The sequence below is a fragment of the Asparagus officinalis genome, chromosome 7, assembly GCF_001876935.1.
Source record: "Asparagus officinalis chromosome 7, Aspof.V1, whole genome shotgun sequence".
Classification (NCBI taxonomy): domain Eukaryota; kingdom Viridiplantae; phylum Streptophyta; class Magnoliopsida; order Asparagales; family Asparagaceae; genus Asparagus; species Asparagus officinalis.
Genome location: NC_033800.1, coordinates 32,979,715 through 32,993,394, shown reverse-complemented (window position 1 = coordinate 32,993,394; position 13,680 = coordinate 32,979,715). Strand labels below are relative to the sequence as shown.

The 13,680-nt window shown below is 37.5% G+C and overlaps 1 protein-coding gene across 4 annotated transcripts; it reads left to right on the top strand.

Annotated features, from left to right (window-relative positions):
* Nucleotides 87-13,481, top strand: LOC109848899 (50S ribosomal protein L3-2, chloroplastic-like). 4 transcript variants are annotated; one of them, XR_002248939.1, is made up of 6 exons: nucleotides 87-128; nucleotides 368-577; nucleotides 5,837-5,941; nucleotides 6,251-6,329; nucleotides 11,827-12,005; nucleotides 12,793-12,906. XR_002248939.1 is itself a non-coding variant. In XM_020418617.1 (5 exons), the coding sequence occupies exons 1-5, from the start codon at nucleotides 102-104 to the stop codon at nucleotides 13,196-13,198; spliced, it is 639 nt and encodes a 212-aa protein (XP_020274206.1). In that variant the 5' UTR covers nucleotides 87-101; the 3' UTR covers nucleotides 13,199-13,481. The 4 variants fall into 4 exon arrangements, 3 of the variants coding, with proteins under 3 accessions (XP_020274206.1, XP_020274208.1, XP_020274207.1); XM_020418617.1 differs by lacking the exons at nucleotides 6,251-6,329; nucleotides 11,827-12,005 and adding an exon at nucleotides 13,016-13,481; XM_020418619.1 differs by lacking the exon at nucleotides 12,793-12,906 and having other exon boundaries at nucleotides 11,833-12,312.

Genomic DNA, 13,680 nt, shown 5'->3' with positions numbered 1-13,680 from the left:
AATTAAACGAGAAACAAATTTTCTTACCAGATTTCAGTATTTTGAGTTTGGGAAAAGTCTGTGAAATGGTCAAATTAAAGTCTATTTGAAAATTTTAGGGTATGAAGCTTTCAAAATGGAACTCCAGGGTATCAAAGTTAATTTTTTTTTTAAACTTTGGGATATTAAAGTGCAAATAAGCCTAAAGTTTGAGAAAGGTTTCATTTTGTGGGTTTTAGTTAAGGGATTTTGAGGATTATGATCAAATTTAAGTATTAGTATGAAATTTTGTATTTTCTGTAGGCATTTGGTAATATAATGTAACGGTTTCAGGGGTTTGCAGTTTTATTAGGATTCTGACTTATTGTTTGGTTATGGTGTCAGTTAGATTGGGATAGGGCAAAAGAAGGAGAAACATCTGACGAAGCCAGAGGTGGGACATTTCAGAGCTCAAGGAATACCTCTGAAGAGGAAGCTCAAAGAGTTCCCGGTGACAGAAGATGCTCTTCTTCCTGTTGGTACTCCGATCACTGTCCGCCATTTTGTTCCGGGCCAGCATGTTGATGTCATTGGCATTACGCGGGGTAAAGGTTTTCAGGTAGGTAAAATTTAGGTGCTGCATTGTTGAGATTTTTATGTTGCTTCAGTTTAATTTCATTTCATGTCGAATCTCTATATTTGGGTTTTATGAGGAGAAACTGGTTGTGCTAGTATACTACTTATAATAGATAACGAAATTACTTGTATTGTAAGCTGGGTGACATCTGAAGGATACCTTCATATGTAAAATGGAGGAATAGCTTGGCTTTCGATTTTCTTTGTTTTCAAGCATAAAGGCATGCTAGTTTATTGGCACCAAATGGAATAACCTCTGAGTATATAGTAGACAAATCTATCATAATTTATATTGGCCTTGAACAGTGAGACAAACACAGTATCACTTGGTCCCTCACAGAATACAATCATGTCAATGTCATTTGGGTGGGTTTTTTTTAAGGTTTTTGGTGTTTTCCCCTTCTATTGGGTGGGGGAAACAATGAGCATAACATACACAGTGGGTCATGGATAAGCACCTTTAAGTAGTCAACATGGAAAATTTTAAAAATACGAGCGAGGCTATATTTATTACATTTTGGTCTCATATCTGAGATAAAATAAGTTCTTTTACACTATCTGGTAAAATGTATGGTAGGATAGTGAAAAATAAGATCTAGTTTGGATAAAATTGGGTAAAAATCATGCACTTGTTAATACTTCTTGTTTCTATTTTCCCTTGCATTCTGGATCGTTTCCATAAACATGATGCTTATTTTCCTTTACTTAAAAGAGTGATATCTAAGTCATGGGACATATGTGTCCAAGCGTCCTGTCATGTTCAAATGTTTGACATGTTAAAGAATCTTAAACATAGCGTCAGGTCAATATTTGTGAAAGAGTTCGGATCCTTTCATAACTGGTTGTGTATTTCTATGCAGGACCCATAAGTGGTTGATGTATGTCCTCAAGAAAAAAAAGCAACTTGCGAATGTAGAAATAATTTCCCCAGCCCTTAATGGGTAATTAGTTAAATGTTAATGATAATTATTTATTAACTGTAACCTGTTCAATTAAAGATTTCACATAATATCTAAATCTTTCAACTGAGAGAAGGCAAAATCTAATCCCATTAAAAAGAATTTAAATGAAAAATTAATGTTATATGAATTAATTTGTGGACATAAGATGAAATTATATACTAAATGATAAGTTGTGATAAGATGAGGACATTAGCTTTCATATAGGGTTCACATATTTACTCTTTCATACCCGTTTCATATATAAGGATCATATGCTCTTCAGCAACTAATTGTGAAGATTGAGCTTTAGCGGGGCATTATTTTAATGTGTACAAAGATACACTCCTACTAGTATATGAAAAAGTGGGCCACAAAATGAGAGTTAATAATTAAAATAGACAAAATAAGATAAAATGCCAATTTGCAATGTACTACTTGTTGCTTGACAAAATTGGAATGCTAAAATAAGAAACTAGTCATAGTTAGTAGCAATAAATTATTTCTTGAATTTTTTAGTAGTAGATATAAATTCTAAGTTTTTTAATCGGACTATGTTTCACCTACTCTCAGTTGGAAGATTTAGATATTCAAGCGAAATCTTTATTGAGTGGGTTGCAATCAACAATTAATTGAATGAGTTCCATTTTTTGCATGTGGGCACATGAAAATCGATTAGGGGTCCTTATAAACTCTGCATGACCCTTTCTGAGAGGTTTCGAACTTCTACTGAAAGGGAGGTGAATTCAATGAGAGGGGAGGGAAGATGAGATGGAAAATATGTAAAAAGGCAAAATTAGGATATGCGTAGCTTGTAGATATGTACCTTGTTTTGGTGGTATTCGTAGATTAAATATAGGTCTAAAGCTGGAGTAGTGATGGCAAATATAGAGGAAGTTAGTTAAATCAAGCTTTTCAATTGTTGTATATAGACTTTAGTGTAGAGGCTCTCGCCTTCTCTCCATTATGTGTATGTATCAGAAAAACAGTTGTTTTTCACTTCAGCTCTCTTTCTTTCTGTGTGCACTAATGTTTCAAATGGTGGAAATTGACAAGCTTCGCGATCATGAGGATATTTTAGTTCTAAATTTATTAACATTATAACTATATAATATATAGTGTTAAGAATTTTAAAAATAGATGCATTCAGGTCTTGGAGAGTAACTAAGAATGAAATAGGCTAACTGTAAATATGAATTATAATGAACTAAAATGCATATATATGACATCTATCTTACTTATAGTCATATAGCAATATTGAAGAGTGAAGACAACATGATGTAAAATTATATGTATAGTATTATATTCTTAGTGGGGTTAAAAAAAAGGTTGAAGGATATTTTATATTCCAATAGAAACGTGAGGGGTATTATAAGGAATTTTCCCTTTCTTTTCTTTTCTCTTTTCTTCTCTGCAACGTTCTAAACTATGTCATGAATATACAATATGAGCTTACTAATTAAATATCCGTCACAATATGTGTTATAAGAGATATAAATATAAAGTGATAATGTTCTTTTCTAAAACAAATTATTAGATATGAATGAATATAAATACAATAATTGGAATTTGCATATGTTTTAATCTAAATATTATCGAAAGACATCTACAAACTTGAGTTAAAAATAATTACATATAAGAATTTGATGATAAAATATGAAACATACTCTTCTTATTAACATCATTTAAAGTGCTCTTAGGATGATATTTGAAAATAATCCACCAAATTACGATGTACCCTATTTTCTTTCATTAAAATCACATTACTAATCAAAGTGAAATATAAGGTAACATAAAATAACTCATCTCTAATAAAAAATATCATAAAATATCTTATAAAACTCGATGAAACTTTTTTTGTAAGTGCCCCTTGTATATAAAATTTGGGATGATCAAGCTTTCGCATCTGTTGCACATGCATTTGCTCGTGCAATAGTGCTGGTGTTATTTAATAACTTAACTTAGTTGCTTTTTAAACCTTCTTCCTGTGCCTTGACTCTTGAAGCATGCACTTTTTTTGAAGTGTTTCATGGGTTGCAAAGCGCACATTTCTTTATAATTCAAGTGATGAGGTGTATGCCTTTGCAAAACAATCACTTTTCGTTTATGTCTGAGGTAATTACTCTTCAAAATGCCTCAAGGCACCTCAAATCGTAGCTCAAAAAGTTTTTCCAAACACTACTGTGTACATGCATGTGTTTCTACTATTAGGACTGAAGAGATGTAAAATCTGATAAAATAAGCATAGTATGTATCGCCAGTTTAAGTATGGTTAGTCTGCAGATCAGGTATATCATGTAAAACCAGCTGAAGACCTTTAGACTTTATAAAACATGTAGAATTTACTGCAACAGTAGCTGTTGAAAGGAGTAACTCCATCCTATTTAATAAGACACATGTAGAGCCAGCGAAATTTTCATTTTATCTCGATGAGTTCTTGCATGAACATATTCTAATTGAATAAAACCATATGACACTTGTGGAGCTCAACAGAAAAAGCTAAGATACAATCATTTCAATTAGTACAGAGTTTGCAATAAAGTAAATTGCAATAAAGGAAACAAAGTTAAGAAACAATCATCCAGATGTAAATTTATTTAAAAATAACATGAAGCGTTAGAAAATAAAATAGTGCGGAAACCTCTGGTAACCATGTCTCAATAAAAAATCTAGAAAACGCAAGTAAAAAGCACCGTTCACTGTTTGTAAGACTACCTTGTGCAAATTGCATTTATGCCTAAATATTATTTATTCCCTATGAACCATAATAACGCTTAAGAAATTAGCAATGCAAAATGGAAAGTTATATTGTTTCTATATTTTTACTCTGTCAAAACATTGCTTGGACACTCACATTACTAACTAGAGATAGAAGACAAATCCTATCAAAGAACACGCATAACTGAGCTCAGAAGGATATTAATTAAATTTGAAAAAAAGGGTCTAATTAACAAAGTCAAATCAACAAAGCCATTTCTAAATATAAACTCACATAATCGAGCTGACAAATAAGCCACCCTAACTTGATCGATAAATTGAGAAAATGAGATTTGAGAAAGAAAATTAACAAAAAGTTGAACTTAATTAGAACTGAACTAATAGGCTCAAATTTAAAAGACTTGGTAGCAGCTGTATCGAGTATTTCTAATTAATACACGGATTGAATTGAACAAGTAAATTTAGTTCATTAACATTATAAACCAAATGCCAAAGACTTGATCTATGTTACACAGGTACGGGTTCGGGTATGGAACATGACAACTTTGTAAAAGGTAGGATACAAGGACACAACTATCTGAGTATACATATTGAAGTTAATAATTTGCATGAGGTTGATGTTTTTTTTCATTCATATATTATGAAAACTAAAGTTCCTATAACATTTTTATATTTCATTTATTAAATAGATTATAAATTGAAAAAATTGCTCGGTTTTGAACTAATACCAAAAAGACCCTTTAAAATCATACTTCTGGACTGGTTATCGGTTGAAATGAGATCGACCCTTGTCCAGCAAGTTATAAAGGAAGTGGAAGTGAAGTGTGAGATATACATCCAAGATGTCTGTTTTAAACTAAAACATTACATAATTATGCATCTGAATATATGTATGCATAGAGTGTCAAAGGAGTGTCAGAGTCAGATGGGTGTCAGACCTGGGTACGAGAGCCCGGACGACGTACCGGGATAACTTAGATCGTCATACTTACTGTTATCAATTCATTTAGAATCTAAAAGTTAACCAGTTCAGTACATAGTTCAACCTTGTCCCTGTTTAAAAATACATTTGGAAATGACATATGACTTGAGCTCCTTAGGTAGTCAAAGATAGGCAGTTTACAGATTTTACTTATAATAAACATCCTTCATATGTGTTGGATTTTTTAGAAGCTGAAAACATTGTGTCGAGTGGAATATAAATGCTATGCAAGACACCTATCACGTTGCCTACTTATTTTCTATCCTATTTAAATTTCTTATTTTTCGCATACATACAGAGTAAATAAAAATAGGATTTCACGTGTGTCGAGTGGAATATAAATGCTATGCAAGACACCTATCATGTTGCCTACTTATTTTCTATCCTATTTAAATTTCTTATTTTTCGCATACATGCAGAGTAAATAAAAATAGGATTCACGCATTTTCCTCACCTTCATGTGTATTGTGTTGCGTAAGTAAGATGTTCTGTAAGATATGTTATGTTTGAATGGATATTGCCAATAACTGAACCTTGCTGCTTATGTTGTTATGATGCCTTAAGTGTTTATTTATTATTATTTTTCTTCTTTTATTATCAATAGGGAGGAATGAAGAGGTGGGGCTTTAAAGGAATGCCTGCAAGTCACGGTACCTCGTTGACGCATCGAAATATTGGTTCTACTGGACAAAGGGATGCTCCTGGAAAGGTATGCGCCTAAATGAAAACAAAAGTATTATATAGTACTCTCATAGTAGTTCTTGAAGAATTGTAGATGTCTAGTGTTTTTTCAAACCATTATGCGACCATATAGTTGGAATTGTATTTTAGTTTCCTTTGCATATAAAATTTTGATTCATAGCATCTGAGTTACACAGTAAATCAAGATGTTCACCTGAGGTTTCCCTACTTTCTTTTTGGTATGCAAGATGAATCTTGGTTTCCCACTTGATGTTATATAAGTTTTCCAAAGTAATAAGTCTACAAAATTTTATCGATATATCTCGGGATGGAGCAGGTGAACAGGAGAGGCGATAGGAGATTAGCGCAGGCGGCGGTTCGTGTTCCAAGAAGGCGACTGGTTTCCATCAGCGGCGGTAAGATCACCATCTCTCCACATTTCTCTACCACTTCGTCTCTAGCTCCAACCCTCGCCCATCCTCCATCCACATCTCAACATCCAAAGCCTTCTCTTCCATCCTGTTCTCTTCCTCTCCGTCACCCCCAAATCAAAGATCCCACTCTTAAACCATCTTTCGCTGAGATTCTGAAGGGTTCCCTACCCCCCCTCCCCCTCCCCCTCCTAAAGGTCTCCTTCCCACACCAGACTCGGGCTGGACCACAGTGTCATACAAAAGAAGGCCAAAAAGACCGAGATCTCCTACCTCCTTCCCGAAGCCTTTCCACCCCCAAAAGATTCCTAGGTGCTTTCTTTGTGGAAAATCAGATCACATGGCAAAAAAGTGCTCTCTTGGAGCGTTCAAATGCTTTGCCTGCAATCATGTTGGTCACACTTCTGTTAGTTGCCCTAACAAAAAGCAACCTCCTTTGCTCAGCATTCCTCCTCAACAACCTCTACCCTCTCCCCCTCCCCTTTTTCTACCAAAGGTTTCTCTCCCCCCATCTGTCAGCTCGAGTTTGGTTGAGTTCTCGAGATATGCCCATTTCCAGATCCAAGTTGGAAAACCCTCTTTTGCGGAGCTGGTAGAGAACTTGGAGTTCCATCTCAAGGTAGAGAACTGGGTCTATGTGATCAGGCAAACTTCGGATAATTTCTTTTTTATCCAGTTCCCTGATGCGGAGACACTGGACTATGCCTGCTCCAAACCTTTCTTCAGTATGGGAAATTTTGGTGGTTTTTTCTCTCCTTGGTCAGAGTCAGTTGGCCTCAAAGTTTTACCAAAGTTTTTTTATGTTTGGGTGGAAGTTCTTGGCCTCCCAATTCACCTTTTGGGACTCGGAGTTCATTTCAAACATCCTTGTGGACATAGGAGATGTTATTGCCTTCTCCGATGATGTTATGCTAAAAAAAAAAAGCCCTAGCATGTAAAGCGATGCTGCATGTTAGGGATCCCTCCGAAATCCCCCAAGAAGTTATCTTTAGGTATGAATCAGATAATGGAGTCCACATCTTGGAAGGTTCGGTCAAACTGAGAGTGGTTGGTGACCCTTTGCCAGCGGATAAAGGCAGAGATCGTGATCTTTTCGAAGCCTTTGTCCGTAAAGAAGAAGCCCCACCCCCTTCCCCTAAGGTCCTATCTCCTCAAGGGCCCATCCAGAGTAATTTGTCCCCTACTTCGAAGCCCATCCAGCCTGACCTAAAAGGTAAAAGCCCTATGGTGGAGGCCGGAGGCTCAAACCTTCCTTCTCACCAAGCGGCAGATCCAGCAGCACCGTCAGAACTTATGGCCGTCTCCTTCAAAGGCATCACGATCGACATCTCTAAAGACTCCTGGTCCACTCTCAAAGCAGCCTTTCCCCACCTGGTAGACGCTCCATCTCTATCTCCTAAAGATGATATAGCCATCCAGATCAGCTCTTCAGACTCCATGGATATTGCTTCTTCCTCCGATATTCTCCCAGGATTCGAAACTGCAAAAAGAAAGCCCAAGCCGGCCAAGAAGAAAGTTGCAAGCAATCACCCTTTGCCCCTGCCTTTCAAGAAACATCTCGCCATGCTAAAGAAGGGTAAGTATTCAGGTACTTCTAAACCGAAATCCTCTTCCTCTGTATCCACTCCTCCTATCCCTTCATCTGATCTGGAGTTATTGGAGGAGATCTCTGTGAACTGTGGTATCCTCGAACCGGTGGATCCATCAGGTTTAATAGAGATCCAAAATAGGTTGTCTCTAGGGGCCCTTCCTCTTTGAGCCCCCTTCTTCACTCTAAGTTGCCTTTCATCGGTATCCATGCGTATTGGATCTTGGAATGTTCGTGGGTTAAATAATCCAGCTAAGCGTAGGTTGGTTAGGGAGTGCCTTTCTCTTGCTAAAGTCAATCTGGTAGGTCTGCAGGAATCTAAAATTTCAGCCCCTAGCCCTTCTGTTCTTAAATCTTTGGGGGGTAATTTCATCACATCATGGTTATCTCTTGATGCTATAGATTCGAGGGGGGGAGTCCTTCTGGGATGAAACGAGGATATTTTCTCCTGCTCTTCCTCGTCTTCTGACCTTTTCTCTGTTTCGGCCACCCTTACTCATAAACCATCCAATTGGAGCTTTGTTGTAACTTCCATATATGCTCCTTGTGATCCTTCTGAGAGGGAGGTATGCTGGTGGGAAATTGAAAGGATTAGAGGCTCCCATGCTTTGCCGTGGGTAGTTTTTGGAGATTTCAATATGACATTAAGCTCAGAAGAAAGAAGTGGTCGCTCTAGCTCCATTAGAGATATTAAATCTTTCCAGTGTCTCATCGACTCTGTCCATCTTATCGACCTCCCCCTTAGTGGAAGAAAATTCACCTGGTCCAACCATAGATCCCCTCCATCTTTAGCTAGATTGGACAGATTTTTGGTTTCGTTGGATTTTGAAGCTAACTTTCCTCTCATGGTTCAGTATGCTTATCCAGCTCAATGTTCAGATCATTATCCAATTATGCTGGATACCAACTCCCCTTTCCTCCCCCCTCCCTTCAGATTTGGAAAGATATGGTTATCTATCCCCTCCTTTCGATCCTTCATAGAATCAAGCTGATCTTCCTTCTCTTCGAGGGGAGAGCACCATATGTCCCTACCTTTCAAGCTAAAACTCATAAAAAAGAGAATCAAATGGTGGAAAAGGTACTGTTTTGGATCCATTCCCCAGCTTCTTTCATATCTTATGGCTCAAATCCATTCCCTAAATATCAGTGAAGAGTCCAGAAATCTATCCTCCTTTGAATCACAACTTAGATCTGATTTAAAGGATCAGGTTCTTTCTCTTGCAAATGCTGAAGAGATCAAATGGAAGCAAAGATCCCGTATTCAGTGGCTGAAAGAAGGAGACAATAATTCAGCATTCTTCCATAAAGTTGCATCCTACCACCGCAGAAAAATTTTTATTCCCCACCTCCTTATCAATGACTCTTTCATCTCCTCAGATAGTGATATCAAATAATCTTTTCTTACTTTCTTCTCGAACCTCTTCAGCAATCCCCCAGTCTCCATTCTGAGACCCAACTGGAACCTTTTATACCCTCAAGAGCACATAGATCTTTCCTTGATCTTCCTTTCTCTCCGCAGGAAATCACTGAGGCTGTTTTTGGGCTTCACCTAGATAAATCTCCAGGACCTGACGGTCTTCCCATTCTGTTTTATCAAAAGTTCTGGACTGTTATTAAATCTGATGTCATTGATTTCATTCAAGGCTTATATTCCCATCCTCAATCTCTCCATAATATTAATTATTCTCACTTTTGTCTTATTCCCAAAAAGGATGATGCTAACTCCCCTAAAGATTTTCGGCCTATAAGCCTGATTAACAGTTCTTGCAAGATTTTTTCCAAAATCTTGGCAAACAGGCTCAGAAAAGTCCTCCACCTTCTCATCGACAACTCTCAATCGGCTTTCCAATCAGGCAAATATTCTCTGGACTCCTTTCTTTTAGGCCACGAAATGATTAACTACGGTTCTTCTGGGAAAAAAAGATGTTTGTGCCATTAAAGTTGATTTTTATAAGGCTTTTGATTGTGTTAACTGGTCTTTTCTTCTATCTCTTCTTGAAGCTAGAGGTTTAGGCCCCAAGTGGTGTTCCTGGATCCATCATATCATCTCTTCATCCAAATCAGCTGTCTTGGTTAACGGTTCACCAACCTCCTATTTCAAATATTTCAGGGGTCTTAAACAAGGCGATCCTCTCTCCCCCCTTCTTTTTCTGCTAGTGACGGATGTCCTTAGTCAGATGTTCAAATGCAGCGCAGCCTCAGGAGACCTTTCTAACCTCAATTTGAGAGGTAATCTCAATTCCATTAGAACCATTCAATTTGCGGATGACACAATCATCTTCTCTAGGGCTAACTCCTCTGATATGGTTACCCTTAAGACCATCCTCTCCATCTTTGCTAGCATTTCAGGGCTTTGTGCAAATCCTCAGAAAACTAACCTCTTCTATCTTGGCAAAATCCCCCATAAAGGCAATTTGTTGGCTGAGATACTCGGATGCTCTGTCGGTTCCCTCCCTTTTTCTTACCTGGGACTTACCCTAAAAAGAGGTTCTCTATCTAAAAGAGAGTGGCAACCTCTCCTAGAATCATTCAAAAAGAAGCTATCTTTATAGAAAAACAAAACTCTCTCCATTGGAGGTAGGCTAACTCTTCTGAACTCTGTCCTCTCCTCCATCCCTCTCTACTATATGTCTTTTTTTAAGCTGCCAAAATGGGTCATTAAGACCATAGATAAAATCAGAAGAAATTTCCTCTGGAATGGCAGCCTCAGTTTCTCAAGAACTAAATGCCTTATCAACTGGGGAACAGTTTGCAAATCTAAGGAAGAAGGAGGGCTTGGGGTGATTGATATCCCCTCTTTTAACTCAGCCCTCCTCTCTAAATGGATTTGGAAAATTCTCGACAGAACCTCTTTTCTCAGCAAAGTGTTTTTCTCCATTTATTCAAAAAATGGAGCAAATCCTCTTGCTCATCAACCAAAGATGTCATCTTCAAGATTTATTCAAGACCTTTTCTCCATTCAATCCACCTTTTTTAAAATTGTCAGATGGAATGTTGGGGATGGTAACACGGGCAGTTTTTAGCATGATAAATGGTCTTCAGCAAATTCTCTTAGCAGCCTCTTCCCACATGCATATAAGCTAGCCCTCTCTAAAAACTGCAGCATTGGTTCACAAGGCAGATGGCTAAATAATTCATGGAATTGGCATCCGCTAATTAGAAGGGGTATTTCCCCTAATGAAAGGGCAGACATTCTCCATCTTCACTCTCTCTTAGAGCATATTAATCCAGGTGGTCCTTCGGAGCAGGATGTTTTACGATGGCCTCTTCATTCTTCGGGTATTTTCACTGTAAAATCCTTTTACTCATTTGTTACTTCAGGGGCTCAAAAATCCCAGTTCTTCAACATGATTTGGAAATCCAACATTCCCTTAAAGGTAAAAGTCCATCTCTGGATTATTTCTAAAAGGAAGCTAAATACAAGAGATAATTTGATCAAAAAAGGATGGAACGGCGACCCAATTTGTCCTTTCTGTCATCGGGAAACAGAAACTCACGATCATTTATTTATTCACTGTCCATTTGCTCGTGATGTTTGGAACTCCCTTCTCCCCCTCTTTCCAGCTAACAGCTGGCCTACAAACATGGAAGATTTGCTGCTGCTTCACAAAGTTCCCAATATTTGCTCAGATATTAAAGTCATATGGAAGATTCTGTTGCCATGTTTTTGTTGGTGGATCTGGTTCTGTTCATATGGAAGATTCTGTTGCCATGTTTTTGTTGGTGGATCTGGTTCTGTAGAAATTCACTAATTTTCAAGGATATTCAGCCCATCTCTGCCATGTTTTTGTTGGTGGATCTGGTTCTGTAGAAATTCACTAATTTTCAAGGATATTCAGCCCATCTCACTTCCAACTGCTTCTAATATAGCGAGATTTTCCATTTTCTGGTCAGGTACAGAAGATGATAGGATGGCTAGGAGGCTTCGAAGGGCATCCCTCAATCTCGGCTTCCAGGAGCTAGCTAAGAAGAACACCCCTACTGATGCTGGGGACAATTTTTCCAGCAACTAAGCTCCCGTGTCTCTTGTCCCAGCAGGAAGTAGAACCTTTTTGTGAAGATGCCCCCTTTTGGTTAGCTGCTAGCTGTGTCTAGCATATTCCAGTCTTTATGCACAATATTGTAGCTGTTTTAATCCCCTCTTGTTTTACTTTCTAAAGTGTTTTTTTTCTCTAGTTGTAGGAAACAGTAGGTCAAGTGTGGTAGGTGACGACAATGGTCCGCTCCCTACTCACTTCTCCTACTGTGTTCTCTCCACCTAGAGCTATGTATTCTCCTCTTCTGAACTTTTTTCAATATATTTAAATGAACAGGGCATCCTACCCTGTTTCTCAGGTTCAAAAAAAAAAAATTTATCGATATTATGCATTTGTTTTATTAGTGTAGTGAAAAATGTGAGTTTGAACAATTGTTGAGACTGTCTTTCTAAGAATATATATGTCGTTTACTAATATGAGGTGCTGTAACTGCTGTTATCCATGTAGTTCTGCTCTTCATAGTCATGCTTCTAAAACTTCCATTGTGAATTTTAATAAGAAATGGTTAAGAGGCCTTAGGGCCATTTTGGTCTTACTGAGAATGTTAGTGTTCTACTAAGTTTTGATTGGTAGGAGTTGGAGGTTTTATTCCTCATAGCCATGCCTCTTTGTATATTCGAAGTGATTATCATCTCTTTCCTTTTACTAATTTTGTTTCAAAAACTAGCATTGTGTCAATAGAGACTTCTGATAATTTGTTTCATAGTAAGTGATCTGTATTGATCTTTAGTGATTATGACTCAGGTGCATATGTTTGGTATTTGCACATATGTCACCTTTGTTCTTATTTAAGTTGTAAAAACGCATCATGGTCTTGAATTAGGTTTTTAAAGGGAAGAAAATGCCTGGGCACATGGGGGCTGCACAAAGGACAGTGAAGAACGTGTGGGTCTACAAAATAGAACCCACAAGAAATTTGATGTGGGTGAAAGGGCAGGTGTGCATGTCTGTATTTTGGTTCATCAACCTTTTGGCGTGCATGCTTCTGGTTATGTATTGCATAAAGGAAAATGCTAATAAAGGCGCTTTATTTGCTATGTTTGCAGGTTCCTGGTGCTGAGGGCAACTTTGTTTTTATCAAGGATGCCGTATACAAAGATCCTAAGAAAGATAAATCTTTGCTACTGCCATTCCCTACCTATTTTGTTCCAGAGGGCGAGGAAACAGATCAGCTGGAACCTCTGGCTGCTGATATGGGAGATGTGGATCCCTTCATGGTTGCAGATTAGCCAACTACCGGAAGAAATAACAAGAGACCACATTTTCCGTGTTTCTTCATAGGTGTTGTAAGAGTGGTGATGTGATTTTGGTTAACAGGGTAGCATTGTTTTCCTAAGTAAAATTTCTTGGAGGAATCAGCCCGCGCTGCTTTTCTAGCAGAAGTTATACTTGAACTGACGAAGCTGAGCTAGAAATTTTATTTATTTTTTATGTATCTGAAGAAGTATTTCACAATAAATTTGTTGCATGGGGGTGGAACATTAATATAAGTTCAGTTAAGTTACTTGACTACGGAATCGAAAGATACTAATACTGTGGATCACTTTTCTCCACTCTTCATCTTTGCCTGTATTTTGAACTCAAGATACATAAATGACAGATCTCTTTGCTCTGAGTTATCTCTGTTGTGGTCCTACTCAAATACAGAAATGAAAGGTCCTCTTTTTTTTAGTACTAAGGTGATTTTCCTTTTCGGTATATGATTTTTTTC